At 42.6% G+C, this 22,960-nt stretch overlaps 3 protein-coding genes across 6 annotated transcripts; 2 read left to right on the forward strand and 1 right to left on the reverse strand.

Moving 5' to 3' along the window:
• Positions 1 to 5,109: 5,109 nt before the first annotated feature.
• On the reverse strand, positions 5,110 to 14,651 carry fu (STKc_STK36 domain-containing protein fused). 4 transcript variants are annotated; one of them, XM_070283001.1, is made up of 4 exons: positions 12,987 to 14,651; positions 11,774 to 12,930; positions 10,813 to 11,208; positions 5,110 to 5,278 (listed from the first exon to the last, which is right to left on the reverse strand). In XM_070283001.1, exons 1-2 carry the CDS (start codon positions 14,522 to 14,524, stop codon positions 11,997 to 11,999), a joined length of 2,472 nt encoding a protein of 823 aa, XP_070139102.1. In that variant the 5' UTR covers positions 14,525 to 14,651; the 3' UTR covers positions 5,110 to 5,278; positions 10,813 to 11,208; positions 11,774 to 11,996. The 4 variants fall into 4 exon arrangements, with proteins under 4 accessions (XP_070139102.1, XP_070139100.1, XP_017088363.2 ...); XM_070282999.1 differs by having other exon boundaries at positions 11,341 to 12,930; XM_017232874.3 differs by lacking the exon at positions 10,813 to 11,208.
• LOC108119618 (hatching enzyme 1.2) lies at positions 10,284 to 11,964 on the forward strand. The gene is made up of 4 exons (XM_017232877.3): positions 10,284 to 10,515; positions 10,598 to 10,771; positions 10,824 to 11,260; positions 11,782 to 11,964. Exons 1-4 carry the CDS (start codon positions 10,284 to 10,286, stop codon positions 11,962 to 11,964), a joined length of 1,026 nt encoding a protein of 341 aa, XP_017088366.2.
• An 86-nt stretch (positions 14,652 to 14,737) lies between the features above and the next one.
• Positions 14,738 to 18,617, forward strand: LOC108119614 (C-mannosyltransferase dpy-19 homolog). The gene is made up of 7 exons (XM_017232872.3): positions 14,738 to 14,945; positions 15,006 to 15,267; positions 15,335 to 15,656; positions 15,713 to 17,125; positions 17,185 to 17,378; positions 17,478 to 17,603; positions 17,668 to 18,617. The coding sequence occupies exons 1-7, from the start codon at positions 14,900 to 14,902 to the stop codon at positions 17,870 to 17,872; spliced, it is 2,568 nt and encodes an 855-aa protein (XP_017088361.2). The 5' UTR covers positions 14,738 to 14,899; the 3' UTR covers positions 17,873 to 18,617.
• Positions 18,618 to 22,960: the final 4,343 nt, after the last annotated feature.

Consider the following 22,960-nt stretch of genomic DNA (forward strand, 5'->3'; position numbering starts at 1 on the left):
AAAGCTGGAAATTCATTTAAATCCTTTTTAAAGATTACAAATCCAGAAAAACCCCTAAAAATGTTCTACATTTCATAAAGAGCCATTTAGTAACCATTTGACAGAGTCCCCCACGCACCCGAGGTGATTATTTAATTTAATTTTAATTGGAGAAAGTGCAAAGCCCCTCGAAACCCACACACTGGCACGAAACTAAAATTAAGTCGGCTAACAAAAATTAAAATCCAAACCAAAGCAAACAAAAACCACGAATACAAAAATGCTTGATCACTTCAAATTACAAACGCATTCGATGACAAATTATGAATGTTGACAGCGACTGAGGGCCAAGCCAGAGAGACAAAGACAAAGACCAGGCCCAAAACCAAACTCAAACCCAATTTGAAGTCCAAAAGCCAAAACCAAAACCCCAAACCCAAAACCCAAAACCTAAACCTATAGCCCAATGGCCAAAATGACAACGGCAAACAACAGCAAACACTGGCCAACCAGTTTTTTTTTTTTGTTTCTTATGTGTTTAAAACGTTTTATTTAAAAAAGAAAATAAATAAAATTAATGACCGCAATGGCAACGAAATGCAAATAAAAAGACAAAGCCAAACCAAACCAAACCAAAAAACTTAAAAAAAAACTTCAACAAGCCCCAAAAAATCAAAGTCGAACAAAAATTTCTACTTATGCAAAGTAGAAATATTGCCTAAAGAGCCACCGGGGGCGACCCTAAAACCATGTCACAATCTGCCCAAAAGTGAGCGCCAGAAAAGAGTTATTATCTGGGATAAAGAGGCTATAGAATACTCTATAAATATATTCAAATATTTTATTAAACTTTCTGGTGAAAAATTTCTATTCTACCATAAAGTGGACTAGTCTAAAGTCTAATTTTATTCAGTGTATCATGTATATTTAAAAATAAAATAATAGTTTCCTAAATATCTATCTACAATGGAAAAGATTTAACTAAAAAATTGTTTTTTGTACCTTTCGGTTCTTTCTATCTTAAGAATATTAGCTCTATTGTGTAACTCTACTTCAAACATTAAATACTACACCGAGGCTCAAATATTTTGTAATTTTACTATGTATTTGAAATTATTATTTTGTATTGTATATTTAATCCAAGCCACATAATGTACTGTCTGAATTGTTTTAATTTGTAAAGCAACACCTCATATAATAGCTAATATTCCTTACATACTAGATAGTTCCCATAATAAAAATGGACAGGCGCATTTCAAGCGCCAGTTACATTAATTTTCGAATGATTTTTTTTTTTTTGGTTTTATGTATTTATCATTTGATAGGCATTTGTATTATGCAAAACATGGAAAACACTGAATTTTAAATTGACCAATGAGCAAGTATAATTTAATTTAAGCTGCGGCCGTTGATCTGCCTGGGTCTTCTTTCAGTGTATGTGTATCTGTATCTGTGTTTGGGGGGGGGGGGGTGTGCGTTTAACGATGTAATGACTGGAGTGGGGGGAAGTGAGGGGCTATTGGACAATATGCGACAATCAAATTAAAATCACGAGCCATGTGCATAAAGGGCTTCAGATCGGATCCGATTGGATTGGATTGGACTGGATCGGATCGGTCTTTACGTAAGGCCCTTGAACGTGCAGCGATCGTTAACTTAAATACAAAAAAAAAAAAAAAAAAAAAAAAAAAAAAAAAGCGGTGAAATTTTTTTTCTACTCTCCGTCCGCTGGTTTTGTACGATATATGTATATACGATATATATATGATATAGTGTATAATGTATGTCTTTCCCTGCCGGCGTGGGTCTTTTTTTTTTTTTCTCTTTGTTTTATTTTATTTTTATTTATTTAAAATTTTAATATTTTTTTTTTTTGCTGTAACGACCCTTGAGTTTGTCCGCCTCTTGATCACATAACCACTGGTGTCCAGGTGAGGGGCTAAAGGTAAAGGTATGACTTCAGAGGTGCACTGTCCGGCAATCAGTTCAAAAAGCCAACCAAATTGTATAATTTTTCTCTTAAGATTCAACATTTTGTTAATGAATTTTGAATAATGCGTTTCTCATCAATGCAATTAAAAGGTTACACAAGAAAAGATTTTAATTGCTTTTGGAAATCAATGTAATAATGACCATTGATTAGTTCCAAGAATTATACACAGGTTTAGGGGGATTTCCCTTTAAAAAGTGATTTTTTTATATGAATTATATAAATCCATTCGAGGAAAGTATTTTATGCACTTACTAAAGTGACCATAGCTCTTAAAATAACCATTAGTGTGACCATCTTTTGTCAAGGAATCTATAAAATTTAATTTATATGAACTATAAGCGGTGGGAATTGAAAAGTTCCCAGAAAACCTTAAACTTTAAAAAAAAAGCCACTTTAGATTAATTTATAAACGAGTCTCTGGGAAAACTTCCTCAGCTATGGGAACGCCTGCCTTTAGCCAGATCATTGCCCTTGTAAACGGATCGATTTGCGTTTTGTGGGCCTTTTTGCCCAGAGTCAGCACTTCCAAGAGGCAGCAACGTGTCCAAAAACGTGCGCCTGCAACTGCAAAGCCTACTCGGGCAGGGCGCCCCTGGGTTTTCGGGTCACGTGGGGATTAAATAGGGGCTCGGATCATGTAACTTTTTAAACATGGAGTGGGGAGGTTTAAGACTTATCTCTTCGTTTGCCGGACAAAGGCTTAAATTGCGAACTCTCACGCAGCGCAACGCAGGGCAGCACAACCGTAAATATTTGCCCTGAACATTTTGACCGACTTTTGATTATACATATACATACATATATATTTTTTTATTTTGTGAATCGGCCCGAAAAAAAAACAACAGCAAACATGGACAACAAACATCATGGCATTCCAGACGAGGCGCCAGGCCTTGGTACTTAAAATAAAATTTCAAAAAACATAAAAAAAAGGTATATTTTTTATATTTTTTTTTTACTTAAGCATCTACCACCTACCGCCGCCCACCTCCCACCGCCCAAAAGACATCCAACATCGCTGGAGAAAGTCTCGTGCTGCGGTTTCTGTTGTCGTAGAGAATGAGAATTGATGGTAAATGATGAATGGCGCCCAGCTGAGAAATTTCAAAGAACACACAAAAAAAAATAAATAAATAAAAATAAAAAAAAAAGCTTAAAGTTCAATAAACTTGGAAGAGTTCTTTTTTTTTTTTGCAAAAAGACAGTCTGCCTGCAACATAAGTACCTATTTATAGATCATTTCTTTTGATTTATAATTATAATAATTTTTATAATTTTGTGTTATAATTTTTTATAAAATATTGCTTAATTTTTTTTGTGAAAGCCAAACCCAAAAAAAATTAAATTTAAAAAAAAAAAAGCATTAAAGCAATTCCCAAAGATTGCAACGATGACATACCCATTCCCATATTTTTCATTCCCAGTTCAACAAGCTGGAAGCTAAGCTCTTTCTTGCTGCTGCTGCTGCTGATGTTGCTGCTGCTGCGGCTGCTGCTGCTGCTGCGTCTTGTTGCTGCCGGCGGCTGCGCGACTGCGTTCGTTGACTTAACGCACTACTAACTCAGTGCCACAGTCACCGACTTTTGAAATGTGTGTTGTAAACACACACAAGCAGCAATAGCCGCAGAGTCACACACACACACACACAGGTATGAGATACAAGATACAGGTAAGAGCCACACAGATACAGATACAAACTCAAAGATACAGAGCCAACAGTCAAAGATACCCGGTATGAGTATTCATGTTTTTTTTTTTTTTTTTTTTTTTACCATTTTTTATGCTAATGATCGCATTGATGTGGGCTTTAATGGGCGCTAGCTTTTTGGCCAGGTTACCACAGGCCAAGTGAGTACTGGCCAGGATCTGGAGTGTCAACACTTTCGTTCAAGCCGGTAATTAGCTGCCTTAGCCAAGTTAGACAAGTGCTGGACAAATAAAATCGAAGAGAAAAAAAAATAGCAATGATGCGGATGCAATATGCAAATGTTGCATGCTTGTTGTTGCACTGTTGCATGCTTGTTGTTGCACTGTTGATGCACTGTTGTTGGCTTTTACTGGATGCGGAAGAAGAAGCCATCTGAAGTGGCCAAGAGAGCAGCTGCTGCCAAATTGTTGGCATGGAAGTGAAAGCATCCACGAAAGTTGTTAAATATGAATGTGCAGAGCCGTCTGTTTTTTTTTTTTTGTTTTACAGATGCGTTCAAGAAGAAAGCTCATCTAGGCAGGAATTTCAAGAAAAAACAGCACATTCTTTCTATAAAAAATCAAAAAAAAATGTAAAACAAAGGAGATATTCTGAAGGTAGGTCATGCTCACAAAAAACACAATGAGGAACAAATTATAATTCAAGGAAGAGAAATTTTTTGCTTCACCTGCAATTTGAATTTTTTTTCTCACCTGTATATTCGCGTCTCACTCTTTTTAAACGCCCTATCTCTTTTTCTCACATCTCTGTTTATGTTGAGCAAATATAAATCGAAACGAGGAACCACCAAACCCCAAAAATCAAACACAAATATATCATGTTTTGTTGCAGTTTTTTTTCGGAAACTATCAATAGCCACACCCACTTTTTTATGCCATAAAAAGGTTAATTTGTAAAGAAGTTTAATTTTGGTTTTCAAAGAAAGTCCATGAAATATAAGGTATCTTATATGGGGGAACAAGATAGGCCTAAAAACCAAGAAAAAAAATCATCACGGCAACGGTAAATTTTTGGCCAAACAGCCGTAATACAACAAACGGACACGCGGACAGCCGGACACACGGACAATCGACAACGCAGCTCGACAACTTTTTAATTGCCCTCAAAAAAAAAAAAAAAAAAGCCCCAAAAAAGCCTCAAAATACGACTTCAAAACTCTAAATACACGTGTAAAAAAAAGTGTTTAAAAAAAAAAGGTGAGCACTTACCTAGAGAGGGATCCAGGCAGAGGGGCGGGAGCGCAGCCCCAACATCTTGAAATCGTAGATGGGGCCCTCAACCTTTTCTTATTATTTTATTTCATTTTTTTTTCTGTCCAGATAGGCCGTAAAAATTTCTTTCTGCTGCAAATTCTGCGCTCTCAAGTTTACGAGCTCTTTTTCAGTTCTTGTTTAATTTTAATGTTTTTCTTTCGGATTTTTGTTGTTTGTATTGTTGTTGTATTTATTTATTTTGGTTTTTGTTGCTGTTGTATTTGCTGGCACTTTTAACTTTAGAAAGTTTGGTTATAAATGTTTCTTTTAGGCCTGAATTGCCTATATATTGGTTATAAGGTTTTAATTATAAACTTTTTTGGGTTTCTTCCAGCCAAACATGTCCTGAAAGTAAAAGTTTTCTAAATACAGAAGCTTATGGAGTAAGGATATTTTTTTTATTTAATTGAAAATTAGCTCTAGTAATGATCATAATTTTGCCTGAAACTTTTGTAGTAAAGTATTTAAATAATGGTCTTAATTATTCCGACTTTAAAAGGTTAAATGCAGGCTTATATTCTATATTCCAAGACCCGAAATATAATCTAATATATTCAAGAAAATAATCATCTATGATACAGTTTTTTAATCATTTTTAAGAATTTTCCAGTTCAGTTTTTTTTAATATTTAAGAAAATCCTAAAATCCAAAAATATTTCATAAATAATATCAAAACTTAAGGATAAGCCAGCAACAGGATTCTCCTTTAAGTCACTGTTACTGCTGCAGCTTCTGTTGTGGCTGCTGCTGCTGCTACTGCTGTTGCAGCTTCTGTTGCTGCCTCTGCCTCTGCTGGCGTCGCAGCTGGCGCCGGCAGCCGTCGTGGCCCCGCTCGAGTTCAATGCACTTGATTTGGCATACATTTGGCATTCGGCTCTTATCAGACGCAACTGCAGTTGCAGTTGCCGTTGCAGTTGCAGTTGGAGAGCAGATCTCTCGCTCTCTCTCTCTCTCGTCCATGGCTGGAGAGCGGAGAAAAGCAGAGACAAATGGGGCTTTCGAGAGACGGAGAGAGACATTGTGAGAAGCAGAGCGGCTTGCGCACACGTCTTATCAAAGCGGCGGTAGGCCGCCGAATGACTGGCTGCCAGCCGCAGTGATAACAGGCTTGAAGCTCCCCAAGCCCCAACCGGCGGCGATCGAACATGTTTGAGCGCTTGGACAAAAAAACTCACTCAAACTTCGGGTAAAGAGAGTGTCTTCAGCGAGTAAGAGTAACTACTAAAATAAAAAAAAATAAATAAATAATATTTAAGCGGCAAAGAGTGTTCCGGTTGGGACAGCTGACTGGGCAACCGTGGCGTATGAGCAATATGCAACCTGCAACCTGCATTCACCTTGCAACGTGCCACAGAAAGTGGCACAAACACAGCCCCCTCCCCGCCTTTGGGGGTTAGGTAAGCCGAAAAAAACCAAGAGCAATTCAGAAGAGAGCTTGGTGGTGTGTGCCACATTTCGAGATTTGGCACACTGGCTAACAAAAGTGCATGCAAAGCGAGAGAGTTGCAAGTGCGGATGTTGCAAGTTCATTAACATTTGATGGCCATAGCCATACCACACCATATACCGGTAGCTTGAGTCTTGCCACAGTCTTGTCTCTTGTCTAAAATGTTCTGCTTTCGCCTCTAATCGTTGCAACAAAAACAAAAAGTAGCAAAAACCTCGCCCCCCCACCACCCCTCCCTCCAGAATCATTTTAAATTGCAGATATTATAATTTCTCCGGCTAGAGTAGAAAGTTGGTAATCAATCAATTGCCAAGATAACTTTCGCTCTGCTTGCAAATTGCATCGACTTTTCTAGTGAGTTCGTTGCCTAAGTCTTTCGTTTTGTGGGGAGAAGCTTCCTTCTTTCTTTGCGGGAAAATTATTAAAGAAAATTTGAGTCTGAAAGTGCTTAAGAGATATACTTTACAAAGAGATTTTTAAAGAAAAACAATATTATTAAAAATTTTTTGGGGAATAAATAATCATTTAAAATTTAGTTCATTTTTAGAAGAACTCCAGAATGTATTGGTTTTATTCTTTCTCTGAATAGATTTTTAAATAATATTTGAATAGTTTTGTGTTTTAAGAAAATACTGATAAGCTTAAAAATTAATAAAAAAAAAAAAAGTGTACATTTTTATCAGAATTGGTCGATAAACTAGAACTGCAAACAATACTGTGTTATAAGATAGTAATTGTATGAATAACTTGACCAAAATCCTTATAACTCCTCCTACCCTCATGCTTATAAAACCTTTTAATTCAAATACTACTGTTTATGTATCTATTTTGTTTCGCACTAATTTAGTGGTAATTAATCCGACGACTCCTCCTCGCTGTGACCAAATATGGTCAAGTGATACTTTCGCCGAATAGCCAAGGCAAGACTTTTAGCTAAAACGCCACTAAAATCAAAACCAATTTCACCAATTAAACTAATGTTGAATTGACGATAGAAATTTCTTGGAAAAAACATCATCGTTGTCTGCCATTTGTCAGTCAGTTGACCAAATGTCGCCAATGCAAAAAATGGGAAGCAACAATATCGGAAAAATCGGAAAAGCAGTAAGCAGCACCAACACCAGTAGCTTGAAAAAATTGCAACGAAACTAAAACCAAAAACAAAACTCTACAAAAAAAAAAAACAAAACATAAAAAATACAAGGCAGTCAGTCGTGACGCGGCTACATTGCAGTTGCAATTGCTACTGTTGCTGTTGCTGTTGCTATTGGTGTTGCTACTACTGACACACTGACGGCAGTAGCAGCAGCAGCAGCAGCAGCAGCAACTGTTGCATGTTGTTGGTGCAAAAATTGTGACCATGAACGTGAAAAATCAGCAAAGTGAAAAATAATTGATTCCGGAAGGAAACTGCCGCAACTGGTTTTGCTTTTGAGTTTTTTTTTTCTTTTTTTGTTTTGGTTTTGGTTTTGGATTTTTGGTTTGGTTTTGGTTTCTATGCAGTTTGTATTTTTTTTTGTTTTTGTTTGCAGTTAGCTGTTAACTGTTTACTTTTTTTTTTACGGCAGTTGGCTTTTTAAATGGATTTTTGATTCGATTTTCGGTGCCGTAACAGGGGAAGCGCGATGTCCATAGAAAGCCGCTTTTCCAACTCCAATTGGAAGTGAAATCCATCGAAGAGGCACCTGTCACTACGCATTTCTGGTCTATTAAAGTGTTGAGCTTCCCCAGATCCTCCAGATTTCCAAGCTCCTCCTGATCCTCTACCCTTTATGGAAAAAAAACTAAAAAACACACTGATATGTTGGATGACAGTTTTGTGTCAGAAGGAAGTGGAGAAATTCTGCTCCATTCTCTGGTTCCTAGTTTTTTTTTTTTTTTTTTTTTGTATTTTGGCTCCAGTTGCTCCTCCAGTTTTAGCTGAAATCTCGATGGCTTGGCAAACAATGGTTGCCAGTTGCTGATGCTGTTGCTGCTGCAGTTTTCTGGGCCATTGGCGCAGAAAGTGACTGCCGCGGGCCAAAAGTGAAAAACAACAAGAACCCACAGCTTGAAGCCACAAGATTCAAGATCTCTCAGATCTCTCCCACCTAACAGCTACACATGAAGAAAATATCAAGACCTAAGCTCAAGCTAAGCTTAGTTAAAAGCTAGTAATATAATAAAATTTCTCTCAGTGATGGGAATAATGAGTGGCAGCAACGTTCTCGACTGCTATGCGGCGCCTTGCTGCAGCAGGAAGTCAATTACCGCCTGGAGGTGGAAAGAGTCGAGTCGGTCTCGCTCCGTGGCGGCATCTAACTATGTGCTTGGATATCTTTGCATCTATGCTTCACTTCAATGTGGCTATGTATCTTGTCTCGAATTTGCAATCTACTGCTAACTTTCTCAATTGAAAATTGCATTTGAGCGATGCTTGATGACGCGATTTCCCTCGAATTTTCCACACCGCCTCGCTCTGCTGAACTAGAGGCTCGAATGTTTTGAAGTTTTTTTTTTTTTTGAGAAGCTTGCCGATGGAGGTGATGGAGCTCTGGGAAGTCGTTGCAACTTGAAACAAGCCAGCCAGCCATCCAGCCAGCCAGTTGACCGAAAAAAAGTGTGTCAAGTTTTCGACAAAGATCAAGTACATCTCAGATAGTTTGGCATCCGCTGATGCCGCATTGGGTTAACCATTTCCATTTCCAGTTGCCATGACCAAAATGTTCTCGAAAATCTTGCCATGGCTCTGGCTTAGATTTTGGTGCAATTTCGTAGTGAAAGTGGGCAACAAATAGTCAGCAATCTGTTGTTGCAACTTTTGGCGCTGCAACTAGTTAGAAAGGAATCCCCCGGCTTTCAGTAATTGGTCTTCTGTTTGAATCTAGATTGTAGATTGCCAGTTCAACTGCCAAATAAATTGCATTCCTTGCTGCATTTTGTGGGTTAACCAAAAACAAAAAAAAAGATCGTGTTCTCGTGGGTGCTTTGACCCACTTGTAAGCCCCACCACATTGACCCACTCCCCATCCATTTCAATCCAAAAACGATCCAATCCACCATCCTGGTCTGGGTCAGAGAAAGGGAGAAGACGTCTCTCTCTCTTGTTAGTGGTTAGCGTTCACTTTTGCCACTGTCACCGTCCATCAAGCTCATCCATCCATCTGTCCACATATCCAACTCGTCATTCCAACTGCCCATCTCAGCCAATCCAATCCGAATCCATTCCGATTGGGTCAAAGAACTCTTTGCATTCAACGCTTTCCATCGCTACCATTTTGTGGACGTGACCCACGTGGTCGTCGAATCTCGGATCTCTTTACCTGGATGGGGCACTCTTCCCGGGCTATTTTCATATGCACGTCGCACGTCGTTGCCACTGATAACCCAGTATCCCAGTTAAATTTGAAATCAAAAGCCAATCGGACGCGGCATTGGAAGCGGATTGAGATTCCCATTTGAATGTCAAAACATGTTGAAAAAAAAGGGACAAATATGAGGGTCTCGACTGTCCTGATACCCGGTACTCAGAGGGACTCTTTCAAAATGAAATGAGTTTTGGAAAAGGCTGATCTAAGTCTTAGGAACTACTGGAACAATAACAGTATATAGACATAGAAAATAATACTTGAAGTACTTTAAACACCATAAGGTATACAAAACCCCCTCCGGTTAGGGTATCAAAATAAGAGAGAGAGCGGGCCCTGAGCGGGCTATAAATCCGTTATGTTATGCATAAATACGGCGGCGTGGGCGTCCGTCGCGTCAGTCAGTACCCACTACCCAGTACTCAGTACTCAATACTCAGTACTCACTCGTACTTTCAATTGGCAGGGCCCCGCCTTTTTTGGATGCCCCAATAATGTCTCCGATCATATAAAAGCCTCGACGCAGCCCAGCCGGCGTTTCTTTTTAATCCAAACAATGCCACCGCCTAGAAGTACCCGGAACGCGTCCTATCCAGTCGCAGCATCTATCCTGCTGCAGCTACTGATACTGTCACTGACCTTGACCCTGACATGGGCCGCCAGTGAACCCGCATTGGAAGCGGAGACAGAGCCACCAGTTCCTCTTCTGAGAAAAGTCAAATTCCGGACACCGGTGCCTCCCAGTCCCCGATGGGGAGCCAATATGCAGATGCTACGCCGGCACAACAGTACGTAAGACAGTGGATAGACCCAAATCCAAAGAACCCCTTGGATTATCCCAATTGGAGATTAAGAAGTACCATTTTCCAGGTCCCGCCTTCGACTTCTGGACGGAGGACAGCGAGACGAATATCTGGGAGCACTGCGGCCTCTTTGAAGGCGACATAATGCTCCACAGAGAGCTCCTAAGGAATGGACTGCTCAACGAGCGTCTCTCCTGGCCAGATGCCACGGTGCCCTTTTACATCGATCCCCAGGACTTTGGTGAGCTTAGTAGAGCATATTTTATGGAAAAAATCTCTTACCTCTTCCGTAGACGCCAACCAGACCATGGTGATACTGAAGGGCTTCAAGGAGTACCACGACAGGACGTGCATCCGCTTCCGGCCGTACGAGAAGGGCGACAAGCACTGGCTGATGATCAAGGGCAACTACTCCGGATGCTGGTCGAGCGTCGGACGGCGGCAGGGTGGTCAGGTGCTGAACCTGAACACCCCCAAGTGTGTTACCCACGGCGTGGTGGTGCACGAGCTGTTGCACGCCCTCGGTTTCTATCATCAGCAAAGTGCCACCGAGAGGGACGAGTACGTGAAGATCAATTGGGAGAATATACTGGATGGCCATGCCCACAACTTCAATAAGTACGCCCGCACCCACATCACCAACTTTGGGGTGGAGTACGACTACCAGAGCGTGATGCACTACAGTTCCAGGGCGTTCAGCAAGAACGGAAAGGCCACCATCGAGCCATTGGTAAGGAAAGGGTTATAGAAAAAGATACTCAAGTTAATCCCAAGTCAAGCAAGACAATGTTAGCTAAGGGGAGATCTTACAGAGTTATATTACAGGAAATATCCATTCAACATTTATTCATCATATATTCACGATTACTTTAGAGTAGTAGGAAGCTTGTTTTAACAATACTTTAATCACATATACGTATATCTCAAAGGTACTGTATGGTTTACAACATAACTTGTATTTCTTTTTTTTTGGACATGTAGTGTTTTATTTCAACTATTAACTATATTTGAGTTCAACTTGTAGCTCCAACTCTTGGATTCTTTCATATCTAGTCTATTTTAGATACACTTATATGCTTCAAGTCAAAATATTCGAAAAAAAAAAGTAAAATGGATGTTTTCCATAATTCTGCCACTTATCATAGTTACTTTAGAAGATGTTTTAGGCTAGTTCAAGGAGTATTGGATTTGGTTCGAGTTAGTTTTGGCTATCTTTTTGTCATACTTGCCATATGCTACATACCTTTGCAGGACCCTTATGCTTCGCTGGGACAACGCCGCGGTCTCTCCGACAAGGATGTCTCAAAGCTGAACGAAATGTACGAACAGGACTGCAACAGCGAGGGTTTTCTGCTCAACTTTGATCGATTCGGTAGCTATTTGGACGAACTGCTGGACTACTTCCAGGGCAACATTCAGGATCTCTTTGGATAGTTCCTTCTGATGCCAATAAAGGGGAGTATATGCTAGGTAACAAAGAAACTAAACTGACTGATCTCGTCGATGGTCTGGGCGGCCTCGATGCGCAGGGCCGGATAGTTGTAGTTGTCGGCCAGCTCCTGCAGGGCCTGGCGGAGCTCCACGCCCCAAATGCGCTGCACGCCGCGCAGACTGAAGCGGGCCAGGAGCCGAAGCAGTTGGCAGGCGCGCTGCCGCAACAGGTGGTGGCGGCTCTGCAGGAGCGTGGCGAAGCGCAGACGTGGACTGAAGACGATGCGTTCCACCAGCTCTGCATTCTCGGGCAACTCGCGCAGCACACAGCCCAGCAGGGCCAGAATGCAGCCAGCCAGTCTGACGGAGGCCGCATCCGAATCCGACTGCCTGAAGTCGTAGGTGAGGAAGTTTAGAAAGAGCTCGTTGGCCGAGAGAATGGCCACAGCATCGCAGAACTGGCTGAGGAAAGCCTGCTGCAGGTGCACCAAATGGCAGACCAGTTCATACAAGCTGCTGGCCGTTTCCAGTTCCTCCTCCGTTAGGTCCGGTATGCTGCGCAAGGTGCGGCTCAGCGAACCAGCCGGGTGGGTGCCGGATGCAGCCGAGTCTGTGAGCTGGCGGTTCGACAGCAGCAGCTTGCAAGCGTACATCAGATTGGGCACCAGCTTCACGTCCACGTAGACATTACGGATGACTTCCAGGTCCACAATCAGCATGGGATCCGCCAAAACGAAGGGTAGGGAGAGCAGTTGGGCCACACTTTGCAGTACCCGAGGAATGGCCTTGGCGTTGCGCAGTGGCGCCACAATGATGCTCACCAGGTTGTGCTGTTTCAGCGAGTCCAGTTCCCCGTCGAGAATCTCCTGCACAGACCGATTGAGGAAGGCCAGCCACTCGTCGTTCTCGATGGGCGGGCTCTGGGATTCGTCGCAGCTATCCCAGCCAGGCAGCAAGGGTGGTGTATTGCTAGAAAGGATTCATCATTAATAATGAAGATCAGGAGCAACTATGTCGACACTCACTCGCTACTCAGCTTCTCCTCGCCGGTGTTGGACTGCATCGACTGTTTCAGGTTGAGATTCTTCTGCTTCTCTTGCTGGAGCTTCTCGTGGTGTAGCTTCTCTTGCTGGAGCTTCTCCTGGGTCAGCATTTCGGTGGCCTTGCGGTGTGCCTCGGTGTCGACGCTCTGGCCCAGCCGCAGCGAAAAGTTATCCATGTTCTGACTAAGCTTGCGCTTCTCCAGATCCTTGCTGCGCGACTGACGCACGCCTGATGGAATCTGAGACCTGGCGTTGGCGTTGTAGTCGCTCGGAAAGTTGTCGTTCATGTGGTTGAGTATCATGTTTGAGTTTCCACTAACGAAACAGGTGTGCGAGTTGACCAGCGGCTGGTGGTGCACCATCAGCGGCTGTTGCCCCACCAGCGGGTGTTGAGCCATCAGCTGGTGTTGCGCCAGCAGCGGATGCTGCGCCAACGGGTGCTGTAACGGGGCCGCCCTAAGGGCGGATAGATCCCGCAGCGAAACATCGGCAAAGGGTATGACCACACGCTTTATGTTATCCTCCACATCCGTCTCAAGATGCTCCACATCGCTGGCTACAATGGGGTTGATGCTGTCTCGCGAGGTGCTTAGATTTCCGCAGAAGCTTAGGGCAGCCAGAGCTTCGTGCAAGTCGGATGCTTCTTGTCTGGAGACTGCCGAGGATCTGGCCGGCTTAGGGGGCTTAGCGTCGGGATTGGTGAAGGGCGATTCCTGGGCAGCCTCGGCGTGCATATCCGCCAGAAAGAGACGACCCTCTACAAAAGGATGGCACAAAAGTTGCGTCCATGATGTTCGCTGGACCGGATCCTTCTCGAGCAGGCCCTGCAGAAACGAGCGGCATTCGCTGCTCAGTGTGCTCGGCCATTTGACGTCCTCGTGCTTTATCACAGTAATCAGGGTGACAATGGAACTGGCGGAGAATGGCGGCTGCCCGGCCAGACTCTCGTAGGCAATGCAGCCCAGCGACCACAGGTCTGCCTGGTGATCGTAAGGCTGCTCGGCCAGCAATTCGGGCGCCATGTACAACGGGGTGCCTTTGATGGAGGTGAGAACATGGGTGCCCATAGTCATGTTCCGCGCCAAACCAAAATCACACAGCTTGGCGTGCATGTTCTTGTCGAGGAGGACATTTTGTGGCTTCAAATCCCGATGGAGAATACGATTGGCGTGCAGGTAGTATAAAGCCGACACCAGGTGCCCAATGACCCGGCGGCCCGGCTCCTCTTCCATGGGCCCGTTGTAGGTCAAGTACCGGTGCAGGTCCATCAGGGCGAATTCCGTGATCACGTACAGATCCATCTTGGACTCCAGGGACTCTATCATCTCGATGACATGTGGATGCTTAAGTCTGGCTTGGATTTCGCATTCGCGTCGCAGATTCTTCAGCTCGCGGGCGGAGCGTCCCCGCTTGGAAATGACCTTGATGGCCACCATTTTGCCATCGGCTTTGCGGAGCGCCTTGTAAACGCAGCCGAAGGATCCCTGGCCCACCAGCGAGCTCACTGTGTAGCGGTCCATGACTGCTTACAAGGGCTTCAGGACTTGAGGATGTGATGGAATGTCTTCCGGCTTCCCGGTTTTCCACTACCCAATTATTCGATTTTCCTTCCGCGACCAAACAAATGTGACCATACACGATAATTTCACCTGCAATGACGCTAGTAGAGATGACAATTGTTCGATAAAATTGGCTTATCGGGTGGCGATTCTGGTGCCATCTCTAACAGGAAACCGAACAGCTGATCTGTGTGTTTTTTCCCGACGCTGAGGAGAGCAAATCATTGTGAAACGAATAATGGTCGCTGAACTGACCCAATCAGACGGATCAGCCACCCAGTGAGACGAGTCGAGACTGTAGACGAGACGTCCCCTCCACCCATACAAATCGGCAGGATGCGCCAGCCCAATTTGTATGTGATCCTGTCGCATGCGCTTATCGGTGAGTAATCCCCGGCCGGCCTGTTTCGCTATCATATATTTTAATACATAAAACTTTCAGGTTCCGGCTTTTTCTTTCTGTATGTGCAGCACGTCCGGGTGATATTCGAGACGCGCACAAATATCCAGCAACTTAATCAGTTGGAGCGCGAGGCCCTGCTGCGGCGTGAGGATGCTTTGTATTTTGCTTTCTACAAGCGGATGGCAGAAAGTCCGAATTTTTGGCATGGATACGAGCAGCTAAAGAACGTCACAGACATCGAGTATCCGCAGAGTGTGAATGTACTGCAGCGCTTCTATGTGCTGCCGGAATTGGTTACTGCGTAAGAATTCAAGTGGCAAGCACTTGATTCGCCATTTAATCATATCAATTGTTGTCTTGCTTTTCAGATACTTCTTCCATATAGTGCGGGCCGGCTTCAATCCGATGGTACAGCCCATGCAGTTCTACCTGGAGTTCGTGTGGCTCATGGGCGGTGTCACTTTGCTGGTGCTATATCTCTATGGGACACTGCTTAGCGAAAATGTCTTTGGTGGCATATACGGTGTGATCTCGTATCTCATGTTCCACAGCTTTGTGGCCAAGATATATGAACGGCCACTGGCCAGAGAGAACTTTGCCTTCCCGTTCATATTCCTGCAGATGTTCTACCTTTGCATTTGCATTGGACGCATAATACACCGCCAACGGCACACGTCGCGTTTGTTTATGGTGAGGTTTCAGATTCGGCTAAGAAGATCCCTTTCTAATGCCTGATTTGTTTTCAGATCTTTGCCATGTCAGTGTTTACCGCCTGCGCCATGCTCTCCTGGCAGTTCTCCACCATTATTTTCACCACCCAAATTATTATTGTTATGACTTCATGGAACCTGAGCGCCTTGCCTGCTGGCCTGGCCAATTCCTTTGCCTTTGACTACTCCCTGTCGCACATACTGGCCCATGTCTTGGCCTTCATCCTGTCGCACGGCAACAACCAACTTCTCTTCACCTGGCAGTTGAGCGTCTCCTTTTCGCTCTTTCTCATCACGGTGGTGCGTCATGTGCGCCAAGTGCGCAGTCGTCGTCAGGGCCACCACGATCCTCTACAGGGCGACTACTTCTCCCTAAAGTTCATCCTATTGGCCTTGCTCTTTGCCAGCAGCATGCAAGGCATAATGCTGGAGCTTCTCTGCCGCGCCGGAGTTCTCAGTGTGACGGATAACCCGCACACCCATTACACCGAATTGTGGGCACACTGGGCCCTCCAGATCGAGGTGGGCTTCGTTACCAACCTATCCGCCTGCAATCCACTGTACGCCCGCGTGGCCTGGCCAGAACTGTGGCAGCTGGTGAAGACACTCATTGTAAAGCCCTACTGCATGTATGGAGTGGTAATGCTGGCCATGTTCTTCCGTCGTTGGCGCAAGAGTGGAGCTCCCGTAAGCGCCATCAGCGAGGAGCAGCGTGAACGTGCTAGGAATTATGTCCTAGAGGATTTCCTCGAAGAGCATCGCGTCTCCATGGGGGATATGTCCAATAAGCAGACAGAGGCCCGCCTGCAACAGTGCTTCCGACTGCTCGACAGCTGTGACCACGACTACGAGAGGTATAAGCGTGCACAGGCGCGTCTGCGCCAGGAGCCGCCGGCTGCCAGGGACAACTTCATGCAGGATATCCGGCGGCTGAAGGAGCAAATCCATCGCAACAGCGACAAGCAGCGTAAGGAGCGCGCCCAGGAAACCAAAGAGGCGGGCGGCGGAGATGTACCTGATCCAACGCCCCCCGAGAAGGAGGATTTGCTCCGCGAGGATGAAACAGATAAGGAGGATCTGACCTCCGATACTCTGCCGTCCAAGTCCCGCAGCGAAGATGAGCAACCTGATCCGGATGAGAAGGAACATCCAATGCCGAGCGGTAATCAGAGGCGGCCAAAGCGTAGCTCCTCCGCCAGACGCAGTTCTGTAGTGCCCACAACGAATTCCCAAATCCTTAGCCTGCACTACGTGTACAGCTTCATACAGATGCTCGTCTTCACGATCGTGGGGCTGGCGGTGCGCAAACTGTTCTTCCTGAGCTTTACCCAGGGCTGCGTTATAGCGCCCACCATCTGCTCCAAGGTGTGGTACCACCGCCAGCGGAACATCTTCTGGTCTGTCTCGCTGGCCGTCTTCCTCCTCAGCATGTTTGATCCTGGAATGGTGGTAAGTTAATACATATTTCATAACAAATCCTCAATCCTCAACGATGTATGCTTATCTAGAACATCCGCGAGGAATACTTCCCTACCAGATACTCCCAAAGCCCCGATGACCTGGACAGCATGCTAGAATGGATCAAGCTGAATACAGAGCGGGATGCTGTCTTTGCCGGACCGGTGGAAATTATTGGCACCGTGCACCTGACCACCAAGCGGCCCATTGTAAATCATGCCCACTTGGATATGCGTCAAATGGCGTAAGTTTCCCGGTACTCCAATAAGAGGGAGATGAAAATAGTTATAGCAGTGCCTGTCTTTCTTCTAACAACCCGTAATATTGTCCGTACTTTTTGCAGGGAACGCACAGAGCACGTGTATTCGATTTACAGTCGACAGCAATCGTCGGATATCTACAATCAATGTGCTCGACTGAAGATCCAGTACTTGATCATATCGCTAGATGAGTGTACGAATGAAGTGCGGTAAGAATAGAATAGATTACAACTGGGTATGGAGACCCAAGACTCATTTGTATCCTTATCTCAGGGATGACTGCGATGTGCTGGCCATTTGGGATGAAAAGCAGCCGGCGTATCGAAAGTATCCACAATTCTGTCACGAGCTGCTCCACAAGAACGTACCCAGTTTCCTGAAAGTATACGCCAACGATCACTACGGTATCATCAAGATGTTCTCCCAGAGCGTCCAGATCAATCTGAAGCACAACAAGATGCCCGAGATGTCCATCTAGGATCGGCAGGGGGCGGGGGGCGGCAGGAGGAACGATATAGGAATGAGAGTGGCTAGGGAAATGGGTATAGGTATGGGAATGGGAATGGGTATGGGGATGGGGATGGTGGTATGACGATTCGGGGGAATAACCATCATCGACTGTGTTGTGTTTGTCGTAGCTATGTGACTAAGGATTAGCGATTTGCGATATAATTGTGTATTACGGATTACGTTTAGTATTTGCTTGGACTTATTGCCAGACATTGGTAAGTCTATAGCTCCCTTGCTACCTGCTACCGCCACCACCGCCACCCACTGCTCCCAAATAATCAACTGGGAGGCCCTTCCGTTAGATAGCAATTAAGTGCATTTAGCAGCTCAACTCGTTTCCGATTCAGATTTGGATTCCGGTTCAGATCAAATCATCCGCTTCCATTTCCGTTTGGATCATTCCCCGCGCCTGCGCCCGTTCGCTCCAGCGTCCTCGCATTCGCATAAGTTAATCCTAGCTAAGTTAATCTAGCGGACAGACTCTAAACTATAATACTTTCGTTAAGTTTAAGCTAAGCTTTTTACAATTATGTATGTATGTAGTCCTATATTTGACGCGTGGTCCAATGGGGCACTGAAAGGAAGGAGGAAAGGAGACGTGCCCCGAGTCCATGATCCCAAATCCAGACCCAAGAAACAATGGCAGTTGGCAAATGTCTAAGGGCAGAAACGTGTCTACATTTGTCAGAAAATAAATAAAATATAACAGAGCATACAGTTGAACAATGTTTTTATTAAAAATAAAAATCAAACAAAGCCAATCAAATAATCCACAAATCTTTTAAGGTATTCCGTTTAAGAATCGGATGAATATTGCCAGAGATATAGCATCCGAAACGTGCCATATTAGCAGATCCATGGATTTCTCCATTTTTCCAAGGGGGCCATAAGAAAAAATTGAAAAAAATCGAAAAAATATTTTTTGATCAGGTTTTGATGCAGATCGACGGCAAATCGATCCACAAATCTTTTAAGGTATTCCGTTTAAGAATCGGATGAATATTGCCAGAGATATAGCATCCGAAAGTTGTCATATTAGCAGATCCATGGATTTCTCCATTTTTCCAAGGGGGCCATAAGAAAAAATTGAAAAAAATCGAAAAAATATTTTGTGATCAGGTTTGGATGCAGATCGACGGCAAATCGATCCACAAATCTTTTAAGGTATTCCGTTTTAAAATCGGATGAATATTGCCAGAGATATAGCATCCGAAAGTTGTCATATTAGCAGATCCATGGATTTCTCCATTTTTCCAAGGGGGCCATAAGAAAAAATTGAAAAAAATCGAAAAAATATTTTGTGATCAGGTTTGGATGCAGATCGACGGCAAATCGATCCACAAATCTTTTAAGGTATTCCGTTTTAAAATCGGATGAATATTGCCAGAGATATAGCATCCGAAAGTTGTCATATTAGCAGATCCATGGATTTCTCCATTTTTCCAAGGGGGCCATAAGAAAAAATTGAAAAAAATCGAAAAAATATTTTGTGATCAGGTTTTGATGCAAATCGACGGCAAATTGATCCACAAATCTTTTAAGGTATTCCGTTTAAAAATCGGATAAATATTGCCAGAGATATAGCATCCGAAAGGTGCCTTATTAGCAGATCCATGGATTTCTCCATTTTTCCAAGGGGGCCATAAGAAAAAATTGAAAAAAATCGAAAAAATATTTTGTGATCAGGTTTGGATGCAGATCGACGGCAAATCGATCCACAAATCTTTTAAGGTATTCCGTTTTAAAATCGGATGAATATTGCCAGAGATATAGCATCCGAAAGTTGTCATATTAGCAGATCCATGGATTTCTCCATTTTTCCAAGGGGGCCATAAGAAAAAATTGAAAAAAATCGAAAAAATATTTTGTGATCAGGTTTGGATGCAGATCGACGGCAAATCGATCCACAAATCTTTTAAGGTATTCCGTTTTAAAATCGGATGAATATTGCCAGAGACATAGCATCCGAAAGTTGTCATATTAGCAGATCCATGGATTTCTCCATTTTTCCAAGGGGGCCATAAGAAAAAATTGAAAAAAATCGAAAAAATATTTTGTGATCAGGTTTTGATGCAAATCGACGGCAAATCGATCCACAAATCTTTTAAGGTATTCCGTTTAAGAATCGGATGAATATTGCCAGAGATATAGCATCCGAAAGTTGTCATATTAGCAGATCCATGGATTTCTCCATTTTTCCAAGGGGGCCATAAGAAAAAATTGAAAAAAATCGAAAAAATATTTTGTGATCAGGTTTGGATGCAGATCGACGGCAAATCGATCCACAAATCTTTTAAGGTATTCCGTTTTAAAATCGGATGAATATTGCCAGAGATATAGCATCCGAAAGTTGTCATATTAGCAGATCCATGGATTTCTCCATTTTTCCAAGGGGGCCATAAGAAAAAATTGAAAAAAATCGAAAAAATATTTTGTGATCAGGTTTGGATGCAGATCGACGGCAAATCGATCCACAAATCTTTTAAGGTATTCCGTTTTAAAATCGGATGAATATTGCCAGAGATATAGCATCCGAAAGTTGTCATATTAGCAGATCCATGGATTTCTCCATTTTTCCAAGGGGGCCATAAGAAAAAATTGAAAAAAATCGAAAAAATATTTTGTGATCAGGTTTTGATGCAAATCGACGGCAAATCGATCCACAAATCTTTTAAGGTATTCCGTTTTAAAATCGGATGAATATTGCCAGAGATATAGCATCCGAAAGTTGTCATATTAGCAGATCCATGGATTTCTCCATTTTTCCAAGGGGGCCATAAGAAAAAATTGAAAAAAATCGAAAAAATATTTTGTGATCAGGTTTTGATGCAAATCGACGGCAAATCGATCCACAAATCTTTTAAGGTATTCCGTTTAAGAATCGGATGAATATTGCCAGAGATATAGCATCCGAAAGTTGTCATATTAGCAGATCCATGGATTTCTCCATTTTTCCAAGGGGGCCATAAGAAAAAATTGAAAAAAATCGAAAAAATATTTTGTGATCAGGTTTGGATGCAGATCGACGGCAAATCGATCCACAAATCTTTTAAGGTATTCCGTTTTAAAATCGGATGAATATTGCCAGAGATATAGCATCCGAAAGTTGTCATATTAGCAGATCCATGGATTTCTCCATTTTTCCAAGGGGGCCATAAGAAAAAATTGAAAAAAATCGAAAAAATATTTTGTGATCAGGTTTGGATGCAGATCGACGGCAAATCGATCCACAAATCTTTTAAGGTATTCCGTTTTAAAATCGGATGAATATTGCCAGAGATATAGCATCCGAAAGTTGTCATATTAGCAGATCCATGGATTTCTCCATTTTTCCAAGGGGGCCATAAGAAAAAATTGAAAAAAATCGAAAAAATATTTTGTGATCAGGTTTTGATGCAAATCGACGGCAAATTGATCCACAAATCTTTTAAGGTATTCCGTTTAAAAATCGGATAAATATTGCCAGAGATATAGCATCCGAAAGGTGCCTTATTAGCAGATCCATGGATTTCTCCATTTTTCCAAGGGGGCCATAAGAAAAAATTGAAAAAAATCGAAAAAATATTTTGTGATCAGGTTTGGATGCAGATCGACGGCAAATCGATCCACAAATCTTTTAAGGTATTCCGTTTTAAAATCGGATGAATATTGCCAGAGATATAGCATCCGAAAGTTGTCATATTAGCAGATCCATGGATTTCTCCATTTTTCCAAGGGGGCCATAAGAAAAAATTGAAAAAAATCGAAAAAATATTTTGTGATCAGGTTTGGATGCAGATCGACGGCAAATCGATCCACAAATCTTTTAAGGTATTCCGTTTTAAAATCGGATGAATATTGCCAGAGATATAGCATCCGAAAGTTGTCATATTAGCAGATCCATGGATTTCTCCATTTTTCCAAGGGGGCCATAAGAAAAAATTGAAAAAAATCGAAAAAATATTTTGTGATCAGGTTTTGATGCAAATCGACGGCAAATCGATCCACAAATCTTTTAAGGTATTCCGTTTAAGAATCGGATGAATATTGCCAGAGATATAGCATCCGAAAGTTGTCATATTAGCAGATCCATGGATTTCTCCATTTTTCCAAGGGGGCCATAAGAAAAAATTGAAAAAAATCGAAAAAATATTTTGTGATCAGGTTTGGATGCAGATCGACGGCAAATCGATCCACAAATCTTTTAAGGTATTCCGTTTTAAAATCGGATGAATATTGCCAGAGATATAGCATCCGAAAGTTGTCATATTAGCAGATCCATGGATTTCTCCATTTTTCCAAGGGGGCCATAAGAAAAAATTGAAAAAAATCGAAAAAATATTTTGTGATCAGGTTTTGATGCAAATCGACGGCAAATTGATCCACAAATCTTTTAAGGTATTCCGTTTAAAAATCGGATAAATATTGCCAGAGATATAGCATCCGAAAGGTGCCTTATTAGCAGATCCATGGATTTCTCCATTTTTCCAAGGGGGCCATAAGAAAAAATTGAAAAAAATCGAAAAAATATTTTGTGATCAGGTTTTGATGCAGATCGATAGCAAATTGATCCACAAATCTTTTAAGGTATTCCGTTTAAAAATCGGATAAATATTGCCAGAGATATAGCATCCGAAAGGTGCCTTATTAGCAGATCCATGGATTTCTCCATTTTTCCAAGGGGGCCATAAGAAAAAATTGAAAAAAATCGAAAAAATATTTTGTGATCAGGTTTTGATGCAGATCGATAGCAAATTGATCCACAAATCTTTTAAGGTATTCCGTTTAAAAATCGGATAAATATTGCCAGAGATATAGCATCCGAAAGGTGCCTTATTAGCAGATCCATGGATTTCTCCATTTTTCCAAGGGGGCCATAAGAAAAAATTGAAAAAATCGAAAAAATATTTTGTGATCAGGTTTTGATGCAGATCGATAGCAAATTGATCCACAAATCTTTTAAGGTATTCCGTTTAAAAATCGGATAAATATTGCCAGAGATATAGCATCCGAAAGGTGCCTTATTAGCAGATCCATGGATTTCTCCATTTTTCCAAGGGGGCCATAAGAAAAAATT

Source organism: Drosophila bipectinata, chromosome XR (assembly GCF_030179905.1).
Source record: "Drosophila bipectinata strain 14024-0381.07 chromosome XR, DbipHiC1v2, whole genome shotgun sequence".
Taxonomy (NCBI): Eukaryota; Metazoa; Arthropoda; class Insecta; order Diptera; family Drosophilidae; genus Drosophila; species Drosophila bipectinata.

Coding starts and splice junctions, on each gene's coding strand:
- LOC108119618 (XM_017232877.3), top strand. CDS start 10,284: ATGCCACCGCCTAGAAGTACCCGGAACGCGTCCTATCCAGTCGCAGCA. Junction 10,516..10,597: donor GATGCTACGCCGGCACAACA/GTACGTAAGACA, acceptor ACCATTTTCCAG/GTCCCGCCTTCGACTTCTGG. Junction 11,261..11,781: donor AGGCCACCATCGAGCCATTG/GTAAGGAAAGGG, acceptor ATACCTTTGCAG/GACCCTTATGCTTCGCTGGG.
- LOC108119614 (XM_017232872.3), top strand. CDS start 14,900: ATGCGCCAGCCCAATTTGTATGTGATCCTGTCGCATGCGCTTATCG. Junction 15,268..15,334: donor CTGCCGGAATTGGTTACTGC/GTAAGAATTCAA, acceptor CTTGCTTTTCAG/ATACTTCTTCCATATAGTGC. Junction 15,657..15,712: donor ACACGTCGCGTTTGTTTATG/GTGAGGTTTCAG, acceptor ATTTGTTTTCAG/ATCTTTGCCATGTCAGTGTT.
- fu (XM_017232874.3), bottom strand. CDS start 14,524: ATGGACCGCTACACAGTGAGCTCGCTGGTGGGCCAGGGATCCTTCGGC. Junction 12,931..12,986: donor GAGGAGAAGCTGAGTAGCGA/GTGAGTGTCGAC, acceptor AATCCTTTCTAG/CAATACACCACCCTTGCTGC.